The sequence below is a fragment of the Perognathus longimembris genome, chromosome 6, assembly GCF_023159225.1.
Source record: "Perognathus longimembris pacificus isolate PPM17 chromosome 6, ASM2315922v1, whole genome shotgun sequence".
Lineage (NCBI taxonomy): Eukaryota > Metazoa > Chordata > Mammalia > Rodentia > Heteromyidae > Perognathus > Perognathus longimembris.
In genome coordinates, this window is record NC_063166.1 from 41198572 (window position 1) to 41222984 (window position 24413).

Below are 24413 nucleotides of genomic sequence, written 5' to 3' on the forward strand. Positions count from 1 at the left end.
ACATCTCATCGAATAAAACCATCAGAATGCTGCATATCTAATGAAGCATTTCCAAACACTGATTATGGATTATATGATGGTGATTGTCTAGTTGTGCAGAATATTTACCAGGACAGCAAAGTAAGCAGCCCACACACCTCAAAGTTACTCAAAATTACTCTTGCTAATTGAGCCGTTCTAATTTTGAGAAGATAGTCTATGAAAATTCTCTGAAATAACCAAAAACACATGCCTAAAATATGTTTTTGATAATAACTCATTAAAAAGTATAATTAAATTGGGCACTGATGACTCACATCTGTAATACAATCCTTCCTACTCAGGAGGCTGAGAACTGAGGACCATGGTTTGAAGGCAGCCTAGGCAAGAAAGTCTGTGAAATTCTTAGCTCCAATTAACCACCAGCGAGGAGCTGGCTCAAATGGTAGATCACTAGCCTTGAGTGGAAAATCTAAGGGACAGCACCCAGGACCTGAGTTCAAACCCCACATCTAGTACATCCTGCACGCAAACACACACCTATGCACACATACATATCAGAAGCATAATTAAAGTCTAATCTAAGCATAAACTCAGATATAATGTAGCATAAATATATACAAGTTTTAAATAATTAGGAAAGGCATTCTTTATCACATGAAAAAAATGTTGGATGTGAGTTGGAATATATGGAGTATAGTTACAGTTGTGAAAAATATTAAAACAAAGCTAAAGAAACACAAACCAAGTATAGTTATTTTAGGGATTGGGAAGGGTGATTTTTATTTTAATTATTATACTTTTCTATATTACACAACTATTCAAATACAGACTTTGGAAATTATCAATGACATAAGCCAAAATTGCTCTTTTAAAAAGTAAACTGTAATAGGTGATTGCAGTTTTTTTAATGGTAATGGTAACAAATATTACTACCACTACTACTACTAACAAAACATGTGGAAGTACTTTATAACTGATTCTACATATTCTAGACTTGAGGATTATAATCAATTCACTAGTTTCCTAGTGAATATGTTTGATATATTTGAATATTCACATATACATATGTGTGTATGTGTAAAACAAAGAACTTAAAACTATGATTTATTTGCATTCAAATATTCTGAACAGTGTTTGATTTTCTGGGTCAAAGTGCTTTGCAGTGTTGGAGTTCTAGCCTGTCTTCATATGGACCATTAATTGCTGATAATGATGAGCATTATTCTTTTTCTAAAAGGAAAGTGAGGGGCTGGGGATATGGCCTAGTGGCAAGAGTGCATGCCTCATATACATGAGGCCCTGGGTTCTTTTCCCCAGCACCACATATACAGAAAATGGCCAGAAGTGGCGGTGTGGCTCAAGTGGCAGAGTGCTAGCCTTGAGCAAAAAGAAGCCAGGGACAGTGCTCAGGCCCAGAGTCCAAACCCCAGGACTAGCCAAAAAAAAAAAAAAAAAAGAAAGGAAAGTGAGGAGTTTGTAATAGTGCAAAAGTTATTAGTGGCTAGAAAAAGTAAATTTGAGACTTTAGCATTGAAAATTACATACAAGGCAGATAAGTGAATTAAATCATACAAGAGGATCTAGAAGACTTGTTTAGGCAGTTCACTTGAGTGTGAACAATATTAGAGCCCTTTTTTAAATATATAGATTATCACCTGAAGAAAAGCTGGAGCAGAATTAAAACTTCCCCCATTTAGAAAGGGGACTAAAGCCACAGGCTATGCCCTACTTTGTTTTTTTAAGATCCTGAAATAAAGGAATTATATTGAGCAAAATACTCCTTTTATCCTAAACAGGCAGGTATATTTGGTCCCCCTCCACATCCAGTGACCTCACATTTTGCAACTTAGTGAGGCTTTCTCCAAAATTTGCCACTTCCAGTGATAGGAGCATTTGATAAAAACAGCCACCAGACATTGCATTGGTCCTAATATACATACCTCTGCTGGAAGGTATCCAGCCTGCAGCAAAGGGCTCCCTGAGCTACAACTCAAGTGACTAATGACAATGAAACCTGGGCTTCAAAGTATGAAATGCCACCAAAGAGTATGAGATTTTCTTTAAATTTTAGTGGTTTTTTTTCTTTTATTTTCCAGGACTTTGTTTCATCTCTTGTGTTGGGTTGCCTCCTGAGGGGATGCCATGTAAAACTCTTGTCAGTAAAGGAGGCTAAAGTTTTCACACTGATTCCCAAGAGAAAGAGTAGACTGGGGAACATGGCAATGTGTAGAGTCAAACTCTGCTGTTCCATCAGGTCATGTTGACCCAACAACATCTGTAGTGCACTGGTAGCATGCTGGTCCTGTGGGCCTTGGTGGCATCTCTCAACTATGGTTGTGATCCCTTGACTACTTGAAAGCAGAGGGCGGGCTAGCACAGTGGGTCCTCCCAACTTTGAAAGTTAAGATTCTATTTTATTTTCCTTTGTACTTCATTGCATTCTTTCTCATGCTCTTTTCATTCAAAGATTCAGTCCCAAGACAGGATTATGATACTCCACCAGCTGTTGTGTCAGGTAGGAAAATTCTAATTCCTTTAAGGTCTGATTGGAGGGGAAAGATGGAGGTTGCTTTTTTTTTTCCCAAAAACTCTCAAAAGCAGTGATTCTCAATTTGGTTGGGCCAGGAAATTTGAATTTCTATTCTTGGGAAGGTATTGTGCAATCTTGAAATATGTATTTAACATCAATATTGAATTTGTTTTGAAAATAAATATGTTGCTTTAAACAAAACAACAACAAAATTAACTCAATGATACTTTGTCCATGGATGATACACAGGAAATAGACTCTGTTGTTCTGTGTATCAGTCATTCTCTGTGTGAGATAAGATCATCAGAATTTCTAATAGGTAGAAGGCATTTATATTTAGTAAAAAAAAATTTAAAAATGTAGATTGAGAAGCACTGCTTTGGAGACCAGAATTCTTCTGGAATCAGAAAGTCATCCCATCTGTGCTTGCTCAGCACCCAGAATAAGGTCTAACACATAGTAGGTACTCAATATAATTATTTGTTGAATGAATCAAAACCTCAAATATGTTCTGTAAGTCATAATTTTGTACCATATGTAAAACTATCAATATTCTGTTTATACAACCAAATGGCAAAATTTGCCTTATGAATACATTAGGTCTTAAGGATTTTAATTAATGAAATGTAAGTTGTTTAATAAAATTAAGTTGTGCAATTTGTAGCAGAGGAGAATGGTGTAGAGAGAGTAGATTTTATTTTCAACTAAAAAGACTTTGTGGTTTCATTTTATTTTTGAATTTGGTTTCTTGCAAATGGGACAGTTGTTCATTTTGTTGATTTTAAAACAAATTAATCGAAACACTGGTGTTCTCTGAAAAGCTTTGAACTCCTTGATCCTTTGGCATGTTAGATGGCAATAAAACACAAAATGAAAATCAAGAAGGTCACTGGAAAGACAGATCAAGAGATACAGTCCAGAAATAACCTGAATGAGACCACAGGCAATCGAATTTGGCAACTGAGCAGTGGCTTTCAAGAAGAGAATGTCCTGCTCCTGACCACCTTGCTTGCTTGACATAGCATCTGAAGGATTGTTTTTTCTCAGGTTCTATGGGCTTGTTTTGTTGTGCTTATGGCTGGATCTTTATCCTGGAACTTTAAGAATGTCAGCACTGAAGAACAATGAGCTAGCTTTTAACTCTGAAGTCACTTTGGTCCTTTTCAAAATCTCTTTAAATGATTACTGGTTTGTTATTAATTATGATATCACAAATCTTTCCCCAAAATATATTAACTTTTATATTTTAAAGTACCATTTTCATGTAAGATATATTATACCTGGGAGACTTTGTTTGATAGTTGTAGCTTCTGTTATATTTCATATTTGACATCCTTTTTTAACAAAGGGCATCTACTCATGATAACTTACTAATCGTATTAACAAGGAAGATGGAACTTGCCTTCAACCCTGTGTCCTGTTCTCACTTTTCCAGAACACAATGTAAACAGCAACAAAATGTCAAAATATTTACTACAAATCAACCACAAATATAGCTCTGTATAAATCAGTACTGCAGAAATCCTGGCTAAAAAAAAACAAGCTCAAGAGTTTTCCATCTGATTCCCTAATAGTAGTCACTGAAAGTTTTTGAGTAGATAACTGACTTAGTAAAACTAAGTTTCAGAAATGTAACCTAGCAATTTGGTGGGTACTTCAGGAAGAAAAAAATAAGACTCCCACAGAACAATTGGAAAGCCAAGATATGACATGGTCACACCAAACAGTAATGCAAAGTTCCAGTACTGTAGTACAAAGGGTGAGACTAAGAAGTTTTCATAGAAAAATAATGTTTGGGGAGCTGAGAATATGGCTTAGTGGTAGCATGCTCATCTTGGATGCATGAAGCCCTGGGTTCAATTCCTCAGTACCACATAAACAGAAAAAGCCGGAAATGGCATTGTGCCTCAAGTGGTAGAGTGGTAGCTTTGAGCAAAAGGGAAGCCAGGAACAGTGCTCAGGCCCTGACTTCAAGACCCGGGACTGGCAAAAAAAAAAAAAATGATAATAATGTTTGGGAGCATTTTACACTTATTCTCTTTTAATAAGGTTTAATTGGTGGTTGGACATAGACATTAACACACTTTTTGGTCTATCTCAAAATACAAAGTAAATGTGACTTTCTGAAATGGCTGACTGACTGTTGGGACAATTTCAGAGACACTTGAAAAATTGTATATTGACCATACCAGGAAAGTAAAATAGGACATGGTGTTGCAATATCGCCTTTTCAAATATCCCAATATACCAATATCAGACACTCAATTAATTCTTCATTAATGTAATTGCTTAACATGCTGCTCCAATTTATTGCAGTTTAAGATATCAGTTTGATAACCTACAGAGCCGTGTAAACCTAATTTTATTTGAACAATATTTTATACATGTGTTGGATAGTACCTGGGTACTAGCTACTGCACTAAAGAACTAGCAATACAAATATAAATAGAACATAGAATAATTATTTGTACATATGTGTGTATACATACATATATGTCAGAGTTAAGGTTACTGCTTTTTGTGATGATTAATTTATAAAGTATGGAGGAATAACAATCTAGAAACAAGTTTTGAGATCCTTAGGAATAAAGTGAATCAAGAGCTGTATTTGAATTGACAAACAGGAGTTTACCATCTGGATAACAGGATGAATGTGTCCCGGGGCAATATTACAGGAATATTACAGAACTATTGCTCTTAGAAAAAGTAAACAACACTGAGGTTTGAATGATAACAAATCATTTGATATTCAAAGGTAGGCCAGTGTAAAGTTGAGATGATGGAGGGTTACTTTTTGTCAATCTATTTATGTAAGTAATATTTATTGGAAGTATACTATGAATTAATCATTCTACTACATGTGAATTCCCTCTAGGAGTTTAGGAGTTTAGATAAAACAGATTTTTACAACACCTTCATAAATGCATCAGTAAGAAAAAAATACCATTATGTTTCAGTTTGTCAACTCATATGTGAGATGCTCAAATTCAGAAGTGACTTTTATGAGCTACTACTTGTGCTTACTTGGGAAAATTGCTGAACTCTCTGTAGCCTACATAACTTTTTTGGAGATATTGGAAGAGTTAAAAATATATCATGTACTCACATCAGATCCTGACATAAAATAAGTATTTAAATGTTATTAACCACAACTACACTAATCATGATTGTTTACATTGCTAGTTTGGTAGTTAGGAATAAAAATCTATGTTGGAAAGCTTCCTTAATTTGGCTTTGGTGAGAAAAATTAAAGATTTGGTAAAAATCTGTCTTTTTGATGCCTTTTCTTAGGTGAGCAAGGTTTCTTGGGCAGCTCCTTCAAAGAGCAAATGCATTTTTTGAGCCCTAAGTAACATTTGTTTTCATGGATACCATGAAGCAATTACAAGTGATTTCCATCTCTTAATTAAAAATTAGATCCATTAGTACCTCCAATTAGCAACAATTAGCCATTAAATTGTATTTACTGTAAAGACATGACACAATTTTAAATGTTCCCACAAGCCACACATGAAAATCAGCCTCATTTCTTTACTCAGATACTGGGCATTGACTCTGATTACAAAACTGTATTTCTTGAAAGGTACTAATTAATTGAATTTCCTTTCTTTTCAATAAGTTTTAATAAAGGGAAACTTACTTTGCTCTTCGTTCAGCTAATATTTGCAGATTTTCTAGGATACTAAAGGGACACAGACAAAGTTATGTGGAATGCACTCTTTGCCCTTAAAGGACAGAGAATCAACATGCCTTGTATTCAAAAATCCATATGCTGAATGTAAATTCCTGTGTACAACCACTGAAAGATATCAAGAATTAAACATAAATAAATAAGAACAGAAAAGCAGAGGACTGGCTTATAACAAACGCTCACTAAATTAGTATGTAATGATATCCTTAGCTGGCTACATTACACAGCTGGACTTTGTACCTGATATTTACACAAAGTTGACACATAGATACATGCTTGTTATTAGTTTCTTGCTGGTTCATTTATATCACTCACTAAATTATGAAAGTGGAGAAAATTTTATTTTAAGTTATGAGAGTGGGAATAGAACCCAGTACCTACTGCTTTAGCTCATTGGCTAGAGCTCTACCAATAGACCCACACCTGCATCCCCAGAAAATCTTTTTTAAAAATTATTTTTATTTGAAAATGCTAAACACAGAGAAGTTACAGTTACATAAGTCAAACAAAGAGCACATTTCTTTGGGACACTGTTACCCCTTCCCTTGTTTACTCCCAGTTTTTCCCTCCCATCCCACCTACAAGTTGTATAGTTCATTTTCAACATCATGTTCAATGAGTACCATTGCTACAATTGTTACTTTTGTTACTATTTGCAACAATCTTTAAAAGGAAGACGTCTTGTGAGTTCACAATTTCTTTGCAGATCTGTTCATACAATTTATCCTAAATAGACTCTTCTACAAAAACCTCATTGTTTTTTAGCCAAGCTTTTCCTCAATCTATGGGAAAGGGTAGGAGAGTATAAGCTTTTGTGCTTTATCAAATAATTCACTAAATTTTATCAGTAGAGGGTCAGAGAAAATACTTTGAACTTTGCAAACCACAGTGTGTGGTTATTCAAATATGCCATTCAAATATGCCATTGTAACACACTAAAACCAAAAATGTACACAAAACAAAGCCTGTTCTATTAAAGTTTTATTGATACTAATAGGCAGAGGCCTGGATTTAGTCTCCAGATTGTCCTTTGCCCATTCTCATCCAATCACTTCATTTGCATAAACATCCCATATTAATACTATCCTTGAAACTCTTTATAAGAGACATGAAATGCCTTTATTGTTCCACATTCTTGTACCTTTTAATGTTGGAAAGACAGATGAGACAGAAGATTCAGGAGATTATTCAGTATTTTTGTTGATGTGGCAAAACTCTTGGAGTACTGGTGTATTGAAGCACTCTATATGTTTATTTTTCAAAGTGGCGTCATATATTGGCTTTCTAGGAATTATTTAAGCTAGCAGTAGGGTTCATCAAGTAGGAAAATCAAAGATCTCTTCTGTTTAATGTTCAATGCATACCTGCTCAGTATTCTAATTGAAGCAAAGTCTCCTGTTTCTGGAGACTGTTTTCCCAAACTCTGTGTCATAAAACACTTACATCTATCAAAGCCAGGCAGATATCATTCAAATTGCATCTGCTTCCTAAGGTACTGCAGATTCTACCTTCTTTTCTGTGACTGGGTTTTATTCATTTTGTGGACTATAACAGAAACCATGTTTTATTTCTTATCAGGTGAGTCTTTTTTCATTTGCCTACTGACCTATGCACTTAGGTGCATTCATTGTGCTTTTCTTTTGATTAAATATTGATGGAAAAGCCATCAGCTTACTGACCTTGATACCACAGAGCAAAACTGTGATTGCTTTGCATCAGGTTTCCTTAAAAATGGAAACAAAAATCTTGGAAAGATTTTCAACTAATGGCATCCTTTGATTTACATGAAATAGATTTATTTCAGATGATAGCAAAGCCAGGCTGGGTTTAGAATGAAGGCTTGCAGTCTGCTCTATGGCATACTATAATTACATTGTATGCTGATGCAGAGTCTAGCCATCTGCCCAAGAGACAGAGATTTGGGGAAGCACATGACTTTAGATTTGGAAAAGGGGGATTCTCTTCATAAATGAGCAGTTACTTCAGCAATGTAATTATATTGGAATCTTTGACACACATGTTCTGAAAGGCTGAAGCCAACATGCCCAAGATCAGAGAGCAACTAGACAACAGAGCTCACCAGAGCTTGCAGAAGCGTATATCAGGTGGCACAGTGGGTCAGCTCAGAAGAGCTGGTTGCATCTTTATTCTGAGATTTCACCCTAACACCTTGAGGAGAGCAAACATGAACTGATAATATATTCTGCATTGGATTTGTTCAGGAAGTGAAGAACAATTGAATAATTCGGTATCTTAAGCATTATCTCGAAGGTAGGAGGGATAAAGCAGGGCTAGTCTTGACACTGGCAGAGACAGAGTGATCATTGATGTCAGAAATGGAGACATCTTATTGTTTTTATATAGGGAGTCTTGTCTTTTTCTTTTATCATGAGACCTTGTTTTATAATTGTTGTTAATCTTTGAACATTGTCTAATTAGAAATTTGAACTTGCCAATAAATAGCTAACAGCTAATTAATGGTAACTTGGCATTTTCATAATTCTTTTATCTCAAGAGCATTTATAATATTGCCCGACAAGAATATAACAAAACTCTGAATGGTCTTGATAAAATATAAATGTATACTTAGATATGTCAAAAATATTCAGAGCCCTTGGAATTACTTGGATTGCAAAGGAAAATTTACATGCAAAGAGAATACACTATGTATCAAGACTTGGACTTAATGCTTTATGTAGACTGATGTGTAATGTTTGATGGAAAATGTCAGTGTCCTCTACAAAGTTCAGATGAACAAGCATATATATGTTCTTTCAGTCTTTTGAGTTTTTATTTATTATTTATTTTGCTTGAAATCAGAACCTTGAGCTCTCACTCAACTTTCTTACTCATGGCTGGTACTTTGCCAGTTGAGTCACACCTCCAGTCCAACATTTTGATAGATAATTGGAGGAGTCTCACAGACTTTTCTGCCAAGGCTGGCTTTAAACTCTGAGAACCTAAACTGTGAGACAAGTGCCAGATCCTTTTAGACATTTTTTTACCTTTTCAAGTTCCAAACCAAGACCAAGCATGTTTGGTCAGAAGGTGACTAACTTCCCGTTTATTGTAAAATAATTATTTGATCTGATCTTCAAGTTTTCTTTGTATTTCAAATACCTGATTCAACATTTCTCCTCTCTTCCTATCCTCCTGTTTAGTCAAACCACATTCCTATTCTTTTATCCACATTAACCCTTTCTTCTATGTTCTTAACTTTGTGGGACTTAGCATCTGCCTCACATGTACCCTCTTCAGCATATACTTACACATTATGATGCTTCCTCTGTATAAGAAATACATAGAACCTATTTCAAGATTCTCAAACACTATTTCATAACTTCTTTCTCTTCCTCAAAGGTGCTACCTGCTTTTTCTCCACTTATGACATTGGCAACTCCAAATTTGTAATTTTATCTTTTCCTATGGAATTTTTTGTTGTTGTTAGCTTTTCTTTTGTCTGGTGCTGATACTGAGTCTTAAATTCAGGGCCTTCCACTCTCACTTGATTTTTTCACTCAAGACTAATGTTCTGCTGCTGACCCATACCTCTAGTTCCAGCTTTTTGCAGGTTAATTGGAGGTAAGAATTTTATGGAGTTATCTGCCTAGGCTAACTTCAAATCGATCCTCAGATCTCAACCTCCTGAGTATCTAGGATCATAAGCATGAGTTACCAGCATTCAGCTCTTTGGCCTTAATTTCCATGGCAGTTTTTTCAACTAGTTTCTAGATGGCTTCAATCTATACCTTACAGGCTCACTGGTAGTTAAAATTTCATAGTTACAATTCCAGCTTCATTATCTTCCATCACAGTCCACTCTCTCCTGCAGACTTCTCTTAGACTCAAGGAAACCTTGGCAAAGATACTTCTCAAAGCCGAAATTCTTAAAGTTCAGTGTAACTAGGAGTTTAGGATTGTTATGGTCTTTATCAGTGGCTTAGAGTAGAGTTTTTCTTTATAGGTACAAATCATATGATTTAATAATCAACTGAGCTTACAACAGCACTACAAATCTCTCATGAATTGTGAGCTATATTTTTTTCTAGTCATTTGTACTTAAAATCTCAGTAACATTTTGGAACACTCTCTCCTGCATACAATATATTTCATGCAGATTCTACTTGCACACAACATTGTGGATTTAACCAGTTCATTCACCTCTATTACTCTGGCCCAGGTTAGGTCTTTGTACTTTTTCAATTTTATGATTGCAATGTTTTTCTAGTATTGAAATGGCCCTTCTCTTTATTCTCTATTATTTTGTGTACATGTCTGGATTAGTCCTGAGGTAAATATTTTTTAAAGCTTTATATTCAAAGTATAGTCTTGATATAACTTTTTAAGTTACCATGGTAGAAAACTATCTCTACCATTAGATTTCTTTCAGAAAGTAGAGTACAGATCAGATTTGTGAGGTTAAAGGCTTTTTTTTTTTTTTTACAATCAGTCCTTGAACTTGCAACTGATTTATACTTGGAATGTCTGCTGAGAGTACAGCGATAATGTCTTCTGAGGAAATGCTTAGGCCAGTCTCAATGTGGGAGTAAATGTAACTTTATCTGCAAAGAACATTTTTCTTCCTACAGCTAATCTCTGTCTGTGGGCTCTCATAGATTTTTCTTAGATTGTTCTGTCCAATGCCAATTTCAGCAAATGGTTAAACATATAGACCTTTGTAAGCAGTAACCTGTAGAGAAGCTGAACATTTTCAAAGTCCCTATCAATCAGACCTTTCAGAACTTGGCAAAGAGAAATAATAGTTTTGGAGGAATAGTTGCCTATTAGGCAGTATATACGTTCTCCTTGGCTAGTCTAAATTATGTCCCTAGATTATGCTGAGAAAGCTGTTTCACCTAGATGACTACATCTCATTGGACCCCTGAAGAATTGCTTTTCATAAGTATTCCCTGGCACAAAGCCACTCTGCTATGGCTGAAGGACATTATAATAAATAGGCCTTAGAAACTTGCTTGCTTACCGGAAGACTAAATTTTTCATTATACTACAGTGTCTGTGCCTTGCAGACTCTTGTCTCTGTTGCCTCCACACCTCCACACTGGGAATCATTCTTCTAGGCATCTGCTTTGTTTTCTTACCTAATGGACACAATGACTTGTATAATTTGCTGCCAAACAACTGATAAATATTTCATAATATTTTTCTATGTGCTTATAATTTCATCTTTCCTTCTTTCTTCCTCAGTTTTCTTACTTATTTTATACAATATTTTATACAACTTTGGAAGCTGCCTTTTGGGAAGGAAAATGATTTAAAAAATGAATAAATGATGGAAGTAAAGACTGTTGGTATGTTATTTTCCCATTCAAAAAACCATAAGTATGGAGGAATGCTACGGCTCACTCCTGTAACCTTAGCTACTGGAGGGGTTAGAATCGGAGGACTTTGGTTTGACTCTTGGCAAGGCAAAAAGTTGGTGAGAGCTCATGTTCAATTAAGTACAAGGCATGTAACTTCCAGCCCAGATGAGTGGGAGGTTAATGTCAGGAGGGTTACTGTTCTAGGCTATCTCAAGCAAAAAGCAAATCCCTATTTTCAAAATTCCCAGTGGAAAAAAAGGATGGAGATGGATCTCAAGGACCAGAGGACCTGCCTAGCAATTGTCAAGTCTTGAGTTCAAACCAGTCCATCAAAAAATAAATAAATAAACCATACATCAAAGAGCATTTGTATTAGAACTAGGGAAGGGAAAGGGAATATCAAAATCAAGAGACACAAAGGATAAAAAGGCAAACTATTCCACTATTCCAAAAGCAATACTTACAAAACTATTTGGTGTAAACCAACTTACAACTCATGCGGGGGTGGGGGAGAGTGAAAGGGAGAGCGGGGAGGCAGGGAGAATGAGGGAGGAGGTAACAAGTTGAACAAGAAATTTACTCACTGCCTTAAATATGAAACTGTAACCCCTCTGTTCTTCACTTTGACAATAAAGGAAAAAGAGAGAGAAAGAAAGAGAGCATTGAATAAAGAAAGATGCAACAGCTCTGAGTTGCCCTTCTGTTGTCCTTCCTTCCTGTTGCCTTTCCTAGCTCTGCTTCTCTGGTCATGCTGACTTGTGAGTTGGTTTGAATCACTTCTTTCTTCCCTGTCTTTGTTCATGTCGATTCTGAGGTTTCTTCCTTGCTGCGCATGTGGTCTTTCCTGGTCACATCTCACCTATCTCCAAATAATTTCCATGGCCAGATATAGCATGATTTCATTTGAGAAACTCTCAGAGCTTTGGTTATAACCTGTTCTGCCCCACCAAATGCTGTAGATAACTACCAAATGTCCCCCACCCCAGCTTGAGATTGGAGTATCTTAGAAGTTTAGAGGAATGTTTATTAACTGAATAAGTGAGTCCTACAGGTAGGAGTGTAGACTGCTAGAAGGGTCATCAGTATAATCCTAACTTTTACTTCAAAAGATCAAAAGATCAGGTATAATGCAGACTTCAAACGTTTAGAAGTATGGCTCAACTAAATATGAAATATGAATAACTAAACACAAAGAATTAACTAAGAAATATGAATAAACTAAATACAAAAAAACTTTCTGAAGGGAATTTTAGAAAGCCCCATAAACAAGGATATAGAAGAAAAATTAAAAGGATTAGGATCACTGGGAAATGACCCTTGCATCACATAAGGTATTAGTAGGAACCTATAATGTGTCTGTTAGAAATATGCCTGCCCTTCATCAGCATCACTTATCTTAAAGGTCTCATTTGGTTAATTATTTTATGTAAGATAGCCATCACACTCATCTATCTTACTAACATGATTATAATTGATTCCTTGGAGTCACCTTGGGAAAGTAGTTTCATACTTTTCTAATTGCCAAATTCCCTTTCATGCACAGTGTGGTACATACTCTCAGGTCCCAGAAACATCACATCTTTTGCCTGCATTATTATTATTATTATTGTTGTTGTTGTTAGTAATCAATAGCATGTGTCATACCTTTTATACTTTCTGGAAGACATGTGTTCAGTTGTCCCATTATCATTATGAATGATAACCAGGGGGGAAAAAAAGATCTTTATCTCTCTTCATTAATAAAATGGAAACAACTGCCTCTCTCCGCCATCCTGGAGCCTGTGGAGGCCTGCTGGGAACAGTACTGCGAAAAGGCAAAATGTCTAGAAGGCTGTGGTGCAGGGCCATTTTTGCTGGCTATAAGCACGGTCTCCACAACCAAAGGGAGCACATAGCTCTCCTTGAAATTGAAGGTGTTTATGCCAGAGGTAATACCGATTTCTACCTGGGCAAGAGATGTGTTCATGTATACAAAGCAAAAAATAACACAGTGACTCCTGGCAGCAAACCTTACAAAACCAGAGTAATTTGGGGAAAGGTAACTCGTGCTCATGGAAACAGTGGTATAGTCCATGCTAATTTCTGAAGCAAACTTCCTGCTAAGGCCATTGGACACAGAATCTGTGTGATGCTGTACCCCTCCCAAATTTAAACTAATGGAAATTAAATAAGGTAAATCTGTGCTCTTGTATTTAAAAATAAAATAAAATGGAAACAAATACCTTGATCCACCTGTGGGTTATGTACTATTGTTTTAAGAGCCTGTGGGAGAAAAGCAATCGGGTAGTGGACATATGGCTGGTGTGCCTTTAGTGAGATTTTTCAGTCATGATCCAACAAAAGCCTCCCTCTTCTTCTCTATCTCATTTGTTTTACCCAAATTCATCCTGACTGTCCACAATGAATTTAACTAGTGTTTTCTAAATAATGCTGAGAACTCTTCCAGATTATCAGGATTCATGAGGATAAAACATCATACTTGAAAGACATTCTTTTCAGTTGTTTTTGCCTGTGGATTTTTGTTTCTTGAATTCCTACTCCTCAAAGAGACAGTTTTCCTCTTAATTTATCCTACCCATAAAACTGAATATAAATGTTAAGCAGCTATTGTGTTTGTTTTTTAATTCCTTTAGCTTTCCCATAAATAAGACTTATTTTCATTCCATTAGGGAACATATCTTTGATTGTTTGCTCTTGAAGTTGGCTAGTTCAGACAAGAGTTTTAGCTTTCTTAATCCCTTAAAATCAATTGATTTCTTTTGCCCTTGGCTTTATACTTCCCAAGTCTGTTGGCTTTCAGATTCACACTACTCGCATTTGTTTTAACACCCAAACCATTTAGACTTCAAGTTCCTTTGAGAATTCCCTAAGGTACCAGCCTATATACAAATACACCTGACCAGTGCCAGGTCCTAAAATTCCTTCCTTATGAGTCTCACCAAGAGTGCAATGCCATTGTTTTACTCCGCCACAGAAACTCACAGCAGCTTCATGGGCCTTACTACATGTCAATCAATGCACTTTTGCTAAATATGGCATAAGAAAGGCAGTGTATGCTCATTTCTCGGGTGGGTTCTGCTCGTTACCTCTTTTTCATGGTAACTTACTCTTGAGTGAACAGGTCAAATGAGAAGTCATGAGAATTGTACAGGTCAGGGGAAGTTCCTTGTTGCATCAATGTTGGGCAGGTAGTACACAGGAAAATAGTGAACATAGCCTGGTATCATTGGCTCATGCCTATAATCCTACTCAGGCAGATAACTGAAAGCCCAGACAGAAAAATACAAGAGACTCTTATCTCCAATTAACCAGAAAAAAAAGCTGAAAGTGGAGCTATGGATCAAGTAGCAGAGCTCCAGCCTTGAGTGAAAAAGCCAAATGAGAATGTGAGGCCCTGCGTTTAAGCATTAGTACTAGCACAAGAAAGTCCACAAGTCTCTCATCTCCAATTAACCACTAAAAAACTGGAAGTGGAGCTGGAGCTGAAGAGATATAGCACTAGCCTTGTGTAAAAAAGCTAAGGGATAGCACATAGTAGTGTTTTACACACACACACACACACACACACACACACACACACACACAAGCTGTGAAAAAGATGAACATTTTGATCCAGTCCTCCATGTATTCTTCATAAGTCCTTTCTGGAGCTCCCTTTCTCTCTGTAAATGAAGCTAATGATACCAAAAGAGACTAGTATGAGTATTGGGTGAGGTATTAGAATTGTCTTCAAATCTCAGTCCTCTTTACTTCCTGGGGTTTCATATTTCTGACTGTACATTTCAACTGTCGAAGCCACTTATTCTCAAAATAAGGTACTAGTCTAGCTGTAGCAGCTCCTCCCAGAAGTTTGTTAGAAGTACAAATATTTAGATCCCAACTTAGACCCACTGAATCAAAAACTGTAAATGATCCCAGAAGTCTCTGTTTAAATAGTTCTCCAGGGGGCTGGGAATATGGCCTAGTGGCAAAAGTGCTTGCCTCACATACATGAAGCCCTGGGTTCGATTCCCCAGCACCACATATATAGAAAACGGCCAGAAGGGGCACTGTGGCTCAAGTGGCAGAGTGCTAGCCTTGAGCAAAAAGAAGCCAGGGACAGTGCTCAGGCCCTGAGTCCAAGGCCCAGGACTGGCAAAAAAAAAGAAGCACAATTTTAAAGTAAAATTGTGCAAGGAGAAAGTAAAGGCTACTCAGAAGAATGAGCAGCAGGACCCAAAATGGGTTGTTCCTCCTGTTGCCCTTATCCTCTCCCTACCCTCCTTTCTCTCCTCCCTCCAAACAACCTGTCAGAAAATATCTGCATGCTTGTATCAGGCCAGACCTTCTCCTGGGTGGTGGCCACAGGGTGGTGGGATGGCCTGGGCTCATGATTGATTTGTTTGAAATAGGCCAGACCCTCTTTTGGGTAGTGGTCTGTTGTTCAGAGAAAGCTGGTTTGGGCTTGATACATGGCAGGTAAGAAGACACTCCCCTAGGTGGTAACAACTGGTTGGGGGAGGAGGCAAGCTGGCCAAAAGTGGCTCACTGATGTCCTTCACTACCTCCTTAGGAATGTGAGATCTAAGGATCAAGGTTTAAAGGCAGTCTGGGAAGAAAATTCCAAGAGACTCTTACTACCAGTTAACCGGGGAAAAGTCAGAAGTGGAGAAGTGACTCAAATGATAAAGCTCCAGCCTTGAACAAAAAAGCCAAGTGAGACTGTGAGGCCCTGAGGCCCAGTACTAGCAGGCACATGTACACACACACATAGAATTCTGCACTTATCTCCTGGTCTTGAGACAATGGAACCGTCATTTCTCACAGATACATCTGCAGTAAAGTGGATGTAACAAAATGCCTTCCAATCTTTTCACATGAGAGATTTTCCTAATGTCATGAATTAAAGCTGTTTTCAAAATAGACCAAGATCATATCATGTCAACAAACTTTTGCCTCCCTAGCACATTGCTTTGACCCTCTAGCAATTAGGATAATAACTAAATTGGCTCTTTTTTACTTTCCTCTGGTGTCAGTAACAGCTAAGAGGATTACCTTATATTTGAATATTAAGGGTTTGCAGAACTGGCAGCATCTAATCCTTCTCTTTCACTGTTTGTATTTATAAAATATATAAAACTAGAAACAAAGCTCTTAGGTAAGTCTCTAGTTTCATATCCAAGTTTGACCTTCATTGTCTCCAGATTCACACTGAATCACTGCTAGTAAGGATGGGTGTGCACCCTTTTTTTGTTTTTTAAGTTTTTCTCACTATCTGCATAATATTTCAATGTAGAAATGGGAAGAAATTTTCTTATGCATAAATTTATTTATTTTCTGTGCCCTTTACAATTGCTTTCAAGTTATTGTTTTCCTTGTTTGAAATTTGTTGTGCTTTCTTTCTGTTCTTAAGCCAAGAAGAGATCTAATGAAGAAATGATCAATATTCAGAATATTAAACAAATTCATCGCAAAATTTGATTGATATTTTGGTCATACAGATTTCCTTATAAAAGATATTGAAGTGTAATTTCTCAAACATCCTCTACAGTAGTAATCCTACAATTTGAAAGTATATTAGATTTGCTAAGTCAGCACCAAATATTTCATACCCAAAGCTTGCTTCCAGACTAATGAAATCAAGACATCTATGTGTAGATAATTACAATAGTGTTTTAAGTCTTCCCATCATTCCAATGTTTAGCAAAATCTGAAACTCCGCATTTGATGAGATATTAGTGGTCTAAAAACAAACAAATGAAAACCCGTTTAGGATTTAAGGAATCAAAGTATGTTTGTCTTCTTGGAAATAGTTACAGATTCACAATGAACATTTGAACATTAAAACTCTAAGTAAGTCCCACAGACAGGAAAATCAATGCGAAGAATAAAAGGCAAAAAATGAGAAGAGAAAACTAAAATGTTTTGGTTGATGTATTTCATTGTCTTTTAAGTGGGGTTACTCAAAGTCAGCTTGATGCACATAAGAACCATAAGAAAGGTTCCACACATTTCTTTCATTAGGTATAACTTCTTAGAAGGTATCCAGAGAAAATTGTTCAGACTTCTGAAGTGCTTAAACACCTGGTTATACCCAGATTTGACTAAACACTCTTGTAGCACTTGTAGCATTTGATTTTTAAAAGAATTCAATCTAAAGAGTTAGGAAGTAATCAGTAATCATCTAAAGATTCAGTAAAGATTCAGGAAGTAACATAATAAATAGGGTTTTGAATTATAGCACTCTGTGAAAATTAGTTTGGCAAAGTGAATCTCCAAATATTAACAGACCAGGAGTTGCATAGTTGATAAGTAGAGAAAGTTAACACATTCAGTAGCAATAGATTGATCAAGGGGAAATCCCATTGGGAAGAAAGCAACATGATATGACAGCAGAAGTAAAATGCCAGGAGACACTGTAACTCATGCTCAGCATTCCATGCAGGGGCAACACAAGGAAACTGACGAATGGGGGACTACTGGAGATCCCCTTTTTACTGTGTCACTCTCCCAATATATATTCTCTTCTCTTTACCATCTTCTAAAATTGCTAGGACCTTTAAACCTGCATTGCCTATCCAATCAGCTCTGTTCTTTTTGTTTGCTTTTCCTTATGGAAAAATAACTTGTATCCTTTCCTCAGCATTCTCCCAACTTCTTAGGGAACAATCGTATGATAGGATCCTAATTTCCTCATGTTTATCCTTTAACTCTAGGAATCAAATTGTCCTGTTGTGATAGATGTTTTAGTTGTAAGGTGAATGTAGAATGAGAGTGAGAGTCATCCTCAATGTGGGTTTCCAAGGAGATCTCAAAACATTCTGTTTAATTAGAGTCTCTTAATTATGACATGTCTTGAGTTACTATAATGAGTGGCAAAAATATTTTAGGCAATTAGATTGGATTTACATAAATGTTCAAAATGAGTGGTCAAATATCAAGTCGGGGGAAGGTTTCATCAACTATAAAATAATATTGACAGGAAAAGCTAAGATTAAATACCATAGGGGCAAAACTCAGAAGCCTAGTCTGAAAAATTTTAGCCAATTCTATCAAAATGTGTATTACATATATATGTACATATATGTATATTTTCAATTTCCCCTTCCAAATTTATATGACCTTCCCAACTACAAAGATGAGTGAAACGCCAAAGTTCCAAATAGCTTCATTTAAAATGAAGTTGAAGCCAGGTGTTGGCATTCATACCTGTTATCCTAGCAATTCAGGAAGCTGAGACCTGAGGATTGCTGTTCAAAGCCAGCTCACACAGAAAGTCCACAAGATTCCTGTCTCAAATTACTACTCAACAGCTGGAAGTGAAGGTATGTTTCAAATGTCAGAGCACAAGCTGCCAGTGAAAAGCCAAGTGATGAGGCAAGGCTCTGAGTTCACCCCCCAACACACACACACACAAACACAATCTGACTCAAATTGTGTCATTAAGTACATGTTTTCTTTATACACACATGCATTTCACCATCAGATTTTGATAAGTCTACATCTTGATGGTCATGGAAGCAGAGTGGTGGTCACAGGTGACCTCACCTGCTTACACCATCCTATGCAAAGAAAAAGAAAAGATCCCCTCATTGCAGGATACTATTCCATTCCCAAAAGTTAAAGTAAGAGCCTGTCAGGAGTCATTGGCTTTGCTAAGGTTATTTACATTCATTTCTGGACTAAGGGTCAGGAGACACAGAGTCCATGGAACCCAGCACTACAAGACTGCAGAATGAGCACATATGATACCTGAGGGAAATGTGGTTTACTGTTGAGAAGGGGAAGTGGAAGCTGAATGGTAAAAAGTGGACTTACGTATCACTGGATGGTGGCTAAGGCACTCTTCCCTCATCTTCCCTGTTTCCACACAAATCAGATCCTTGGGATCCATGCCTGGAAAGCATTCTTAGGTGTCTCACAACAGGAGAGTCTCACAAGGTAGAAGGATAACTAAGTCTTATTTTATTATAATAGGATAGAGGGAGAAATGGAAACAGAGAAAAACATTTCCGCAAAGAAAACTAGCATTAAAGACAATTCAAAATGGAATTTCCTATATTTAATCTTTCTACCAGCTAAAGAAAGAGAAAAGAATATTCACTAGTGACTGGTAATCCTAGACAATGGCTCTGGGTAGGTAGGATGGAGGATGCCGAGGCAAACAGCCTTTGATTCTTTCTGCCTTTTTACTCCTTCAAGAAATTTCTTAACATCTAAAAGCAGATGCAGGAAGATAGAGATGTTACACACCTATAATCCTATCTATTTAGGAGGTTGACATCTGAGGACAAAGCCACCATGATATCCCAGGCTCTCCATTGTTTTGCCTAGTGTGTGCAGGAAGTCCATGTCATTCTTATCTACAATTAACCACCAAAAAGTCAGAAGTGAAGCTGTGGCTCAAGTGGGTTCCAGCCAGACAAGAAGACAAGTTGAAGAGTTGCTTGTCTCCCACTAACTAGCAAAAAGCTGCAAGTAGAGATATGATTTAGGTGATATAGTTCCAGAAATCAGAAAGAAGAAAAGGAAAAACTACACTCAGGTCAAGCAAAGTAAAACCACAAGAAGAAAGAAAACTCTCTGTTTTTGTAGTTTAACATCTAAATGGAGGTGTTAGAAAGGACCTAAGTCTCTTTTTCTCACTCTTTTTCTCAAGGTTAGCATTCTATCACTTTGAGCCACAACTTCTTGTCTTGTTTTTGAGTGCTTAATTGGAGATAAGAGTTTCATGGAGCTTTTCTGCCTGGGCTGGCTTTGAACCATAATCCTCAGATCTCAGCCTGCTGAGTAGCTAGGATTACAAGCATGGGTCACTGACACCCAGCTGACAATGAGCTTTCAATACCTATTAAAACTAATGTAATATTTTTACCTATTTATTCTTCTTCATATCCTTCTGAAATGACTTCGGTTCCTTTTAGTTCAGAGAATCGATGGATCTTTAGTATAGGCAGAAGTGAAGAGTTATCTCTACTTAGAATAGCAACCAAAATGTCTTTTTTCCTACTTTACATGACATAAGAAATGCATTTGGCAAGAAATTCAATAAAAAGTTTACCATAATCTAGTCTAGAAGACATCAAGTTGTGCTTTTACTATAAGAGAAGATACTGAAAATCACACTTCAAAAGAGAATGTGTTTTCTATATGAAGATAAAGCTAACGATATTCTTGAAGAATAAGACATTAAAGAAATGTAAAATCTTACATCATTTCTCAATTCAAGAATCATTTTGCATTCTGAATCAAGAATTGATCTCTTTAACTTTACTTTTGTTTCAGAACACATGAATATCATATTCATTTAACTTGAAATATTTTTGAGTATTTTTATTATTATTTTATATCAGTGTCAATGGAGTTTGAACTCAGATTTCTTTGCCTGGTAGACTGGTGCCCTACCACTTGAGCCAAGACTTTCACCATCCTTTCATTCTTAGCCTCATAATTAACTCGAATTAGAGGAGTGAGGCCCTGGCTACAGTGGTTTGTTTTTTAAGGGACCTTCAAATTTCTGTGGTCTGTGTGCTGTACAGAAAATTCTCTCATCAATATATCTTATGTAAACTCTGCTTCTCCCTGAGAATTTTGTTTACCCACCCACGCTCAAGTGGAGACTTCAATTTCTGAATTCCTGAGACCAGGAGAGGTGGAAGGAAGCATGAGCAATCTTTTACATCAACATGGTTTTCTCTACACTTTGTGCACTTTCTTCTTAATAATGCTGTCCCAAAAAGCTGCCTCTCCCTCTGATTGCAATTGTGTCTCAATTTCCTTGCAGCCTACAGATCCAATGTGGTCCTTACCATTCTTTTTTTTTTGCCAGTCCTGGACTGTGAACTCAGGACCTGAGCACTGTCTCTGGCTTCTTTTATGCTCAAGGCTAGCACTCTGCCACTTGAGCCACAGTGCCACTTCTGGCCATTTTCTGTATATGTGGTGCTAAGGAATCGAACCCAAGGCCTCATGTATACAAGGCAAGCTCTCTTGCCACTAGGCCATATTCCCAGCCCCTTACCATTCATTTTCTCTTGCTTTATCAGCATTTTATTCCTACATCTTCCTGTTTAAATTATGATTGTTACCTATCTCATTTCTGATTCATTCTCTCTCCAGAATAGAACATATTGTGTATTGTTTCAGCTGCCCTTTGGCCAACTGCTCTTATCCCACTGTTAGTAATTGGAATGGGTGGAAGCTAAATGAGCTCTTTTTCACATTGACAGAGTATCTTTAGCCCATTCCACATGAAGCTTTAGTTATAGGGTCTTAAATAGAAAATAACCAAGCTTCCAGACATACTGAGGATTTCTGAGTTCTTTTGTCTTCTTGAAAGATCTTGGTTTCTCACATTTCTAAAATACAGAAACAAGCCCAATCTTCTACAGAAGAATCTAGACAATACTGAGAGATTAAGGGCCTGAGCTGTTCAGTTACATAGTCACATTAGCGTTCTGAAAGAATCACCTGGATAATAAATCCAACAGCTCATTTACTAACTAATTTCTTTTTTATTTAAATGTAGAGATTGTTGGTAAATGCTGGTTTGATTTAATGGACTCCTTTAAAGTGCGCACACTATTTATGTAAGCTTTTTAACTCCTTATAATTAACAATGCATATTAACATGGCAAACATAATAGGGTATTAAGAATCACCAGGGAAGAAATGAGCCAGTAGGAATCTAGGTGCAAAATAGGAAGAAAAAGGAGCCAATAATAACACATAAGGTACAATGTATAAGAATTTACTAAGCTACTCTGTTCCTATGATTAGTGTATGGCTGGAAATAATGAATAGTGCCTAAGTCGACAGAGAGAGAGAGAAAGAGAGAGAGAGAGACATAATATAGTTGATAGATTAGGTAGATCATACATAAATAGATGATAGATTAGATATAGACAATAGATCAGATAGGTGATAGATATGATAAAACAGAACAGATAGGTATTATAAAAACAGAAAATGAGCTAATCAGAACGTTTTATGGGTTAGTAAGAAGTAAATCAATTCTTGCTTGAATGTTATTGTATGTGATTTATTCAACCCAGAACTTGGTACATAGGATGGGCTCAAAATTGCATGCCTAAAAGTTGCTCATGAGTGAATGAAAAATAAAAATCCATTATTGAAATTTGATTACTGGCTTTCCAGTAATCTTTTTGTATACTATCTGAAATTAGGTATTGTTACAGGGTTTATAAAGGTAAAAGCATAGCACAGATGTAGGGGGTTGGCTCAGGGGTAGAGCAAGCAACAAAAGAGTTAAGTAAGCCATTTACTGAAGCAGAATTTTGGGATCAGGTTGAACTAATCTACTCCCCCCCAACATTTCCTACCATGTTTCCCTAGTCAAGATGGAGTCAGCTATACTCCCCACAAGAGTATCAGCCACTAGCACCCACTCTCTCAACTTCACATAAACTACTCACAGACCAAAATCACCTCGTTCCTTCCACAGGTCTCCCATTTCTTGACTGCAGCAGCTCCTGAACTCCATTAAGCCTGCCTTTCTGTTTATTGTCTTCTACCTTCTCAGAGCCATTATTCATTCTCTCACTTCCATGCCTTGCTTAGGTTCTGTAGCAGAACATAATCTCTCCTTTTCATTGACCTCATCTCCTGTCCCTCTTTCCACATCAGACTCTCTGGGAAATACTTCTTTCTAGCTCATTTGTACTCAGTTCTCAGTCTTCTTTCTTCTTTTGAACAAACTTTGAATGAAACTTAGCACTTCCCAGAAGTCTTAGTATACAGACCTGCAAATCCACTCTCTGACTTTTTTTTTACTTAGGCATTAACCAGCAGAACTAACAATTTATAATATCTATCTATCTATCTATCTATCTATCTATCTATCTATCTATCTACTGTATTATAAAATAATGAAAAAGCAACTGCTATACAAATATGGATGAGAATCACAGATTTAATGTTGAACTAGAGATGGCGGGTATAAAAGACAAGTCTATGTACTAAAAGTTCAAAAATGAAATCAAAGGAAATTCCTTGTGATACAAGTTAGGATTGTATACACTTTGTGGAGATTAATAAAAATAACAAGAACAAAGGACATTTTAATATTTTGATCTGAATGGTGGGCACATTAGTTTATGAATTCCACATTTTTGTCTGTGTGTTACACTTTAACAGAAGAATATATTTTTTAAAAGTTAACAGAAAACAAGAAAGGCTGAGCTTACATGAAAGCAGGAACAATCTATCCATTCAAAAGGAAAGAATAAATGACATAGCAATGAGAAAATTGGAAGAGTGGTGAGATACGTTTCTTTTCCATTATTCATTCACACACACACACACACACACACACACACACACACACATATTATTTTTTGAAGAAAGATTTGAGGTAGAGAAGGCATGAAATAGTTGACTTGAAGAGTCAGAGAGTGGGGGCTGGGGATATGGCCTAATGGCAAGAGTGCTTGCCTCATATACATGATGCCCTGCACCATAGCACCTTCCCCAGCACCACATATGTAGAAAATGGCCAGAAGGGGTGCTGTGGCTCAAGTGGCAGAGTGCTGGCCTTGAGCAAAAAGAAGCCAGGGACAGTGCTCAGGCTGAGTCCAAGGCCCAGGACTGGCAAAAAAAAAATACTGATGTACCCACCATTTTGATCAAAATTTTAAAATGTCCTTTGTTCTTGTTATTTTTATTAATCTCCACAAAGTGTATACAATCCTAACTTGTATCACAAGGAATTTCCTTTGATTTCATTTTTGAACTTTTAGTACATAGACTTGTCTTTTATACCCGCCATCTCTAGTTCAACATTAAATCTGTGATTCTCATCCATATTTGTATAGCAGTTGCTTTTTCATTATTTTATAATACAGTAGATAGATAGATAGATAGACATTATAAATTGTTAGTTCTGCTGGTT

At 36.7% G+C, this 24413-nt stretch overlaps 1 protein-coding gene and 1 pseudogene across 7 annotated transcripts in view; both read left to right on the top strand.

The window, feature by feature from the left end:
* The window catches only part of Rbms3 (RNA binding motif single stranded interacting protein 3), a 760386-nt gene that overhangs the window by 695035 nt on the left and 40938 nt on the right, over positions 1–24413 (top strand). For 6 of the 7 annotated variants that reach the window (XM_048348593.1, XM_048348594.1, XM_048348595.1 and 3 more), the window contains one exon: positions 2450–2497. The exons of the other annotated variant lie outside the window; for it this stretch is intronic. In XM_048348593.1, the coding sequence (XP_048204550.1) occupies positions 2450–2497 (48 nt within the window). The remainder of the gene's footprint in view (positions 1–2449; positions 2498–24413) is intronic. 7 annotated transcript variants of the gene reach the window in all.
* On the top strand, positions 13344–13701 carry LOC125353123 (annotated as a pseudogene).